At 46.0% G+C, this 9,120-nt stretch overlaps 1 protein-coding gene across 5 annotated transcripts in view; it reads right to left on the reverse strand.

The window, feature by feature from the left end:
• FGFR2 (fibroblast growth factor receptor 2) overlaps nt 1-5,511 on the reverse strand; it is a 69,063-nt gene extending 63,552 nt beyond the window's left edge. For 3 of the 5 annotated variants that reach the window (XM_026050639.1, XM_026050640.1, XM_026050641.1), the window contains exon 1: nt 5,248-5,511. In XM_026050639.1, coding sequence (XP_025906424.1) covers nt 5,248-5,422 — 175 coding nt within the window. In that variant the 5' untranslated portion in view covers nt 5,423-5,511. The remainder of the gene's footprint in view (nt 1-5,247) is intronic. The other 2 variants (XM_026050644.1, XM_026050643.1) reach the window with 1 other exon arrangement.
• Nucleotides 5,512-9,120: the final 3,609 nt, after the last annotated feature.

Genomic DNA, 9,120 nt, shown 5'->3' on the forward strand with positions numbered 1-9,120 from the left:
GAAAGGAAAGGAAAGGAAAGGAAAGGAAAGGAAAGGAAAGGAAAGGAAAGGAAAGGAAAGGAAAGGAAAGGAAAGGAAAGGAAAGGAAAGGAAAGAGGAAAGGAATTTCGTTCTCCCCAGCTATCTCTCGTCCTCCTCTTTCTCCCTTCCCACCACCATCGCCCTTCCTACTAAACTCTGCCAACTGAAGCTGTGTTTATCCCCCTGCTCGCTGTTCAGGCAGGCTTGTTAGGGTAGGGAGCTCTGGAAAGCTGCTGGAAATCGGTTAATGTCCCAAAGTGCAAGGAGCCAGTTCTTTGTGGGGGAGGAAAAGCAATAATTACACAGAACTTGCAAAGGCATGTGAGGAAGGGAATTAAAGTAGGTCACATCTCCAAACTCTGCAGCCTCTCTGAGGTTTACCAAATGCGTCCACCACCGTCGTTTTAAAAAATACAATTAAAATAAAAATAGCAAGGCGACTGAAGGAAGCAGCACAGCAGAATTCAGCTAGCGCTCGCCTTGCCCTCCTGCCCCTCTTTGATACGGAGAACATCATTTCTGCAACGACAAGCAATAAAAAGGACCTAAACCAGCAGAAACTGAAGTCTCTGAAACCTGTCTACGCCAGCAGTGCTGGGAATGAGAACCTAGGAAAGACAAGGCCTAATTCTGAAACAGCTAAACAGAGTTTCCTTAAAAAAAAAGTAATGATAACAATAAAGACATAGGAAAAGATACAGCAGAGATGTGCATCAACTGGTAATAAATACTTGCCTTTAAAAGTAAAAAAAAAATAAGTTGCTTTTGCCTAACTACAACAGGAGCTCTTGGCTGCGGCGCGCTCCAAAGGCTGGTCTTTATTTAGGGTTTGCCTGTCTTCAGAGCTGTTCCAACTTCACTCGCGAGCAGCTCAAGAAACAGGCTAGYGCCTGCTGCGGAAAGAGGGGCTCTGACTTTGGGGTGCTGAATTCACGAAAATGCTCCTGCCACAGGGCACAACAAGGCAAACCCAAATTCAAACTCCTTCTCCCACTGCAATCAGTCCCAACATTGCTCGAAGGATAATTGTACCCTGCCGGCTCCCTGCCGGAGGAAACAGAGCCCGGATTCCCGCAGACGTCGCCAACACAGGAGCCAGGAGCGCAGCACGCCTGGGGTTAATGACGGCAGACCCAAACCCTGAGCAAAACGGGTGCAAAACACCAGCTTCTTAATCGTTTCAGACATGTTTTGGGTTCCTGTGTCCCTTTCAGTCCTGCGCTTGTTGAACTACACTGAAATAAATTTTCTCTTCTAATTAAACCAGGTGCAGAACTGCAAACAGGCAAGACATAACTTGCCTAAGCGGGTGATGGTTCTTTTAAGAACACACGTTTATATTGCTAAGGTGTTCTCTTGCTTGCAAGAAAAAGTCTCTCATTGCAAAGCTGCAATCCTGAGAATCACAAAATTTTTAACGCTTAAAAAATATGAGACTTCTCGTAAGGAATTTTCCCCCATTAATGATACAAAATAACTACAATTAAGTATTCTCCCCCCATTTCCATGTGTTCCCAAACTAAACATTCATTCTAAGAAAAAACTAATCTGTGAATGTATTTGCATAAAGGCAAACGCCACTTGGAGCCTCGTGCGGCCGGGCTCTGCGGAGCCTGTGCCCTTAACCTCAAAGTACGGACATTTGCTCTTTTTTCCTTCCTTTTTAAACAAAAAAAAATCAATACATTGCTTTGGGTGCTGCACGGAATGTCTCTTATGTCGCTTGCTGTCAGCAAACGCTGTGACAGAGTTAAAACCAGTGACAAACTGTGAGCTGCTGCCAGAGCCCAGTTAAGCATCACCCACTAAAGCGGGGCTCCATCTCAGCTCCTCCTAGGAACCTCCCAAACACACATTTAAGGCCCATTTTAAACTGCTGTGACTTTCACAGGCGATGGAATTAGGCTGTCTCTTGTGCAAAGCCGAAATTAGTCCTTTGAAATTTGACCTAAATTAAAAGTACTAAAACCCACTGGCGCTGCACCCGAGTGGGTGCTCCAAGGCCACTCTGTGCAGAAGAGACTAAATTAGCTGCCCAGCAGAACGATAACACACAACTTGGGTAAGGAAAGGTCAAGGGAGAGCTTGCTATTTATCAAATATATGTCTAAACTAATTATTCAGTTCACAAAGTAACCCTTCATGCCGTGTGTGCGGTCAAAGCCCTTGTGAAATGTTGGCTATCATCAAAGGGCTTCGGAGCCCGGGTGCACAGAAGGAGAATGACTCCGACATACGTACTGGGGTAGATACTACTTCTAAATACTTAACAGCATAAATTCTTTAAGCTCCCTAGAGTAAAAAAAATGGATATATAAGCACTTGATGCAAGATGCAATTTGAACGTTGGCAGTGCCCAGTTTCCTGCGGGTGCTGTTTTTGTGTCACACCACTYACAGTCTCAGATGTCACCACCCGTCACAGCTGAAGGAAGAACACACTGCAAGAGCAATAAACGGGTTCGGGATGCAGCCCGTAGCGAGCAYCCCTTACATCAACACCGACACTGCAAGTCACAGGGGCTCGAGATGCTGTGTCCGGTCACGGGTCAGATCGAGAGCTCTGCTAGCCCAGAGTCTTATAAAAATTGAAGCTTGCCACGAAAGACATCGTTGAGACTGCACGTAACCAAAAATAAAACACTTGGACGCACTGCAGTGTCTGACACATATCGTGTCCTGTATACGTCGACGCAGTTGAATCCCCCGTTGGATAAACATTAATTGTGCTAAAGTACATGTTTAACTGGATACTACGCACAAAATAGTTGCATATATCCCTAGAGTGAGTTGTATTTAGCTAAGAGACAAGAATATGTGTCCACTAGATGTTATATATCGAAAGAGATGAAAATTGAGATGAATCTCGRTCCCTGCTAAGGTTGCCTTCGGAGTCACTGGGACTGTGCAATCAGAGCTCCCATTACCTAACAAGAAAAGATTTAAGGTAGGTCTAGTCCATGGAAAGTTTGGGAAAGGAAATACCACCAGGAATGTGCCAACAGATAGAGACATCAAACAGGGTCTATCAAACATAAGGATCAAAGTATGTCATGAAATGTCAGAGCCCTGTGGACCCTCTGTGCTCTCCAGATGCTGCAGCACCTTCCTGGACGGCTTGTCCTGCTGGAGCACCTCACCCTGCACACCGACCCTCTGCTCACAAATACTGGGAATTTACAAAATTTAATTCAGAAAAAAGAATAAAAAAGGGTTAGCTTTGTCTTTGAAGGACTTTTTCCCAAAGGTTTCTTGTTTTGTTTTCAGCCCAGAGAGCTTGTGGGTGGCAGTGATGAAACGCAGAGAGGGTGATTGTGTAAAAAATCGGTATTTTTTAAAGGGATTTAATGAAGTACATAAAGGAGGTTTTATTTCCCAAATCTCCGATATAAATCCCACACAATTCCCTGTATTTTAAAGCATAAAAGCTCTTATTATACCATTAGCTTGGAAGCTTTTTTCCTCCTTTCTGGTAATGATTCAGGGTTTGCACATCTGAAATTGTTTCATGTAAGTAACATTCCTGCCCAGGGAAGACTTTTTACATCCCCTTTTAACAATTTACACTTTGATAAAACCCAGATTCTACCYGCTGGACATTCATTTTGGAAGAAGTACATTTTTAAGCTGTGCTTTTCAAAATAATAACAGTGAAAAGCAGAGAAAAAAAGATCACTAAGCATAAGTAGAAAATGTTGGTCTTCTACCTGTAAAATACTTCACCAGTCATGCAATCTCATTCTGACTTAGCCCTAAATCTAGGGGACATCCCTGCAAACAGCTCGTCTGAAATCAGAATTATTCACGATTTTGCCGTTTTTCTGAAAAGCCAAAAGGGCGCCAGATGTACAATTAACAAATAAAACAGTAAGTGCTGATGAGATATGGGGTTTTTTTTTGATTCTCATGCAACCTCTAAAAAAAAAAGGAAAAATGAAAAATTTTTGCTATCAACAGTTCCCGTCAATGATAGATGACAATATTACTATACTTTGTTAGGCTTTTTYAGGAATGCTTGCTAGAGAGGATGGTTCATCACCACTAAATAATTCAAGCTCTGCCATCAATAAAAGTGGACTTGGAAAGGATTCTAAAAATGTACTAGCTGGTGGCATCTATTTTTAGAGGCAATGGGCAGAAACGAATAAGTTTTGCATGAAAATTCATTAATCGGAAACAAAGATCTATTTCTGCATGTGAATAGCAAGATGTGTGAAGACCATATTGTCTCCACCATGCTTGTTGGCTAAAAATCGATCTATRGATTATTAATTATTATTAATTATATTGTTTTGGTAATTACTAGAAATGCAAGTGCTCCACCAAGGAGCCAACAGCCACCTTATGGAGGACACCTCGCTTTCCCTGCAAGGTGAAAGCGAAGGAGCTTAGGGAGCAGGAAGGGTCCTCCAAAAGCAGCAACATCCTTCTCATAACGCAGCCAACTCRTGCCAATAAAACAGCAGCCTGTCTTAACCCTTCACAGAAGGGAAGCACGTTGGGAAGCTTGAGTAAAAGACCTACCTACAAAAACACCACCAGAYACAAGCTCAAAGCAGGAGGTTTCGTTGAAACATCTCTTTCAACATAAACGTTTCGGTGAGTCTTTGCCTTCCCAGTAATAAACCCCTATGGAAGCTATTCCGATGCAAACACTTCCACAGCCGGCAATCCACGGTGGGCACTGATGGCTTCGGGACATGAGCAACAGCAGGGAGATTTATAGTAACCAACTACAAACAGCAATAGCGCGGAGACGCTTGTTTTTATTCTCTCAGCAGAGTGCCCAGCAAAGTTAAACAACCGGGATGTGCAATGAGAAATTATCAGCATTTTTCTTCCCCTCTTAACTTAAACATGCAGCTAGACCAACGCTGTCATTTCTGGAGATGCCAACATGCACCCGGGGTGCAAGCACAACACCCTGCTTTTCTTACAGCCCCATTCCTGAAAACTCCTAGGCACACACTGAGATTAAGTGAAGGAATAAGAATCTCAGAAACAAACACGGAGACCACTTGCTTCCATACAGTTAAACATAAACATGCTTGTATTGAACAGAGTCCATATGTAACATGAAGAGTGAAAAAACTTGGAATCATTGAGGGCTAATCTGTTACTTGCCTTATATTTACAAAAGTATATAAAGAAGCTGAATCCTATTTCAGCGATTCAGGCATTTTAAATCCACTCTTATTCCATAATTAAGCATTGCAGGATGATTTACCTTCAGGTTCCAACGTGGCGTCTTCAACGACTAAATTAAACGAAGGTCGAGCGAGGGAAAGTCCAGCCATGGTGACCACCACCAGGCATACAAGGCAACCGGAATCCCAGCTGACCATCTTTTTAGTGTAAATTCCTGGTCCATTTCCATATCTCCATGTGGACGTTAATCCCATCGGAGCACCTCTACAGAAGCATGGGCAGAAAGCGGCGCCTTGGGCCACGGGAACGCGTCCTCGTCCTCGCCGGCAACGTCCTCTGCTGCTGCGGGCGAGAGGGACACGGAGCAGGGTCAGCGACACCATCTCAAACACAAGCTGCGAAACTGCCCAAAGCCCCAAACGGCGGCGAGAGGGGGAGGAGGAGGATGGGAAAAGTGGTTTTCCAGCTTCAGGAATATGTGAAAAGTGAGTGACTTTTCATTTTCTGTTAGCAGCTTCCATCATCACCTGAGGCGTAACCAAGTCCTCCTTGTTTTCACAAAATCACTTCTCAGCACATATTTAGGGAGCTATTTTAATGACAGAAAAATATAAAGCTTAAAGAAAACAAAAGCAGGCACATGTGCAGGCACATAACCTTTAATGCTACAAAATTACCACAATTATACAAATTATATTCTTGTTATTGTTTGAAAGTTTATGTAAGTTTGCCTTGTTTTTCAGTGCTTTTTCCTAAGCAGTCCTACAGCCAACTGAATTTTCAGTAATTCAGTACTTTTCTACAAGGAAAACGATCRAAAAATATTCCCTAGGCTTAGATAATCGGGAAAACTTTATATCACCTGAGGAATTCCATGTCTTCCACACGCTTCCCTCCTTCCACCTTAGCTCAGTGTCCAACTGAATGTCTGAGAGCCCAGTTTGCCTTTGCAGAGGTGCTTCTTAATTAAACTGCATTGCAGACAATTAAAATCTGTATCGAGTTTGATGCAGATTGTGGTTTCACGGGAKATCTCCCCAGCAGGAGTTCTCCCTTCCATAAAACCTCTTCTTCCCTCTTGCCCTCAGCCTTAAAAATGGGAAGGGTGAAACGCAGGGAAAAGGCAAATTTCTCAAAAATCCCAGTCATGGGAATGTGCAGAGCCCTATGGCACCTCCACAGGTGGCCYTCAGGAACACGGACAAATAATTCTCCCCCTTCACAAAGCCAACCCTTAAAAAGTGCGCTCAYATTTTACTAAGCTCTGCCTGGGACCTGCTACATGCAAACCAGGTTCACTGTGCAAAGAGCAGCAATGCTGTGAGGTCTCTCTCATGCTGGATACTCCATACAGTAACTTCTGGAGTCAGTAGAGGTGGATTTTAGAAGACATAAATAAGGCAGCCGAGGAGAAAAATCAGCAGCACTTGGTATTTCTAGTGAAGCCATGAGAGTTCAAGCTGTTTTATTTCACCTCCACTAGTACCAGCTCAATGCTCAGTCCCCTTCCAGCCCACCAGTTAGCAATCACAATTAAATCTGCAGTGGGAACACCACRAAATCACTGCATTTGTGAAGAATATGTCTCGAAAGGAGTTCTGAGCAGGTGCGGGATTGAGGTGAGCTCTACCTGCGTGACTGGTTGGTGGTGGGGAAGGACCTGACAAGCCCTCCTTGGGGACACTGCCACCCCCAAACACCCTCTGATTCACTGGCAGCCACAGTGCTGCGTTTATCCAGATGTAAAGGGGGGAAAAATCCCAATTAAGAGGCTGGATGTAATGTTAATTCAATTTCCACAAATCATCCCGTGAAACCTGATTAAAGGCTAGGAACATAAATGCAAAATTTAATCATAATTTTACAAAATAAAAAGAAAACATACTGGCATGCTAACATATATTCCAGACTGTTCTGCAAACAGCATCAATTCCATTCACATTTCAGCTCCTGGAGACCTTTGGGCTCCATTACAAGCCAATTAARGCACGTAGCTCCTGCCACGGTCCCACGTCCTGACCTGTAGCACAAGGCTCCTTGCCAACACACCTTCTCACCTGGAGATTTTTGACCGTTCCTGCACCTGAACATTCGCCAGCAGATGGAAGAAGAGCTTCTTCACCCACAGGCCAACACAAAAAATCAAAAGCAGCATCTTGCAAAGGGGCAGCAAAACTTCGAGCTCTGCCTCCATCCACGCAACCAAACACCTTCCACCACCACGACAAGTGCCCGTGCTTCGAGGGTTGCCCTTTCCCTCCACAGAAAAACRACGACAAAAAAGTCCAATGGAAAAGCAACAAAATCAAATTCCTCTCATAGCCGAGTGGCCGCAGTTGCTGGGGGACATGTCCCTGGCGAGACCTCCTGCGCGGGGCAATTACGGCGGGCCCTCCGCGCCGCTGCTTGGACCAGAGCCCCACATGCCTCTTGGCCTCCCCAGCGCTGGCTTCCTGACTACAATAATCCCTCCCGGAGCCTCGGCCTCGGCGAGAGCCACACGTAGTGTTTATTTTTCCCCTTGAAAGGGAGCCCTGTCGGAGCGCGCGGCGCGGCGGAGCTGTCAGCCGCCCTGATGGATGCCTCTCCCTGCCACTCGCTCAGCGAGGCAATTTTCACCTCCTCACATACCTGCCCGAATTTCTTTGCCAAACTGACAAGCATGGGAACGCGGACTGGTTTGGGAGCCCGACCAAATTCCTGCAAGCTGCACTTTGCTTTAAGCACACGCACAAACAAGTCGTACTTGTTCGGCGGTGGCATTAATTAAATTCAACGCTCCGTGTTCTTTTTAATCTGCTGCCACTGTTGTCTATAAGATGTTTATCGCTCCCCCGGGAGAGGACGATGTGCAGGGTACATTAACCAGATCTATACGTCGCTTATAAGTCTCCAGAATCTGGAGACAGGGAATAGTAAAATCAGAGCTTCCCGCCCCAAAGCCAACCCAAATGCCCTAACTATAGTCTAATAGCTCCATCAGGAAAAAAAATAAACATCCAGGTACGTGAAGCTTTGAAAACAGCTGTCACACATTTGTATAATCACATGTATGAAAAACAAATATATGTGTGGGGGGGTGTCCACATATACATGTAAAGATAATAAGACTCTGCATCACAGGTCAGTCATCAAGAAGATCTGAGCATCCCAGCTATTAAACATTAATTCTGGGAGACTAATGGGAACCGGCTGGCGGCTTCAGGACTTTTTCATTGTTCAAACTCCTTTCATTTGCTTTCCAGGACTATCCTGTTTTTCTCAAGTCTTTGGCCACTAAGAGATCAGAAAAAAAAAAAATCTGCATTTTAATTGACATTCCAGAGAGAGAGAGAGAGAGAGAAGTCCAGAGGCTGCTGATTGCTGTCTATTCAGCCCAAACAGGCTTTTCACATGAAAATGAGTAAAGGCTAGTGGAAGATTTACAGGGATTTGGTACAAAGGAGACAATGAAGTTTTAAATGTTGATAGCGTTTCACACCAAGCGCATAATGGATCACTGTTTGAACGGGCCGTTTTGCATTTARATATATATTTCGCTGCGGGTCTCGGCCCAACCAAGACCCCCTCCCCACACACACACACACACGCAGAGTTACCCGAGGCGGGCGCCGTCTCGGGCCGCGCGCCCCTCTACCCGCGGAGCTGCCGCTGCCCGTCGGGGCGCGGGGGCCGCGGGGACCGGCCCGGGGGCCGCGGGGACCCGGCGGAGCAGGAGGGGGTCGCTCCCCTCGCACTAAGCCCCCGCGCGAAGGGAAGGCGCCGCCGGCACCGCTGCTGTCACGCCCGCGATGTCCGAGGTGCGGGGGGCACCAAACGGGCGCCGTTTCCCGCCCGCTCCCCCACGGCCGGCGACCGCAGTGACAGAAACGCGCGGCCCCCCGCGCGTCGCCGCGCTCGTCCCGCCGGGCGCCGTTACCTGCTCCGCGGAGCGGGCGCGGGGCGAAGCGGC

This window comes from Nothoprocta perdicaria, unplaced genomic scaffold, assembly GCF_003342845.1.
Source record: "Nothoprocta perdicaria isolate Ctin4 unplaced genomic scaffold, notPer1 scaffold_7, whole genome shotgun sequence".
In the NCBI taxonomy this organism is placed as follows: Eukaryota; Metazoa; Chordata; class Aves; order Tinamiformes; family Tinamidae; genus Nothoprocta; species Nothoprocta perdicaria.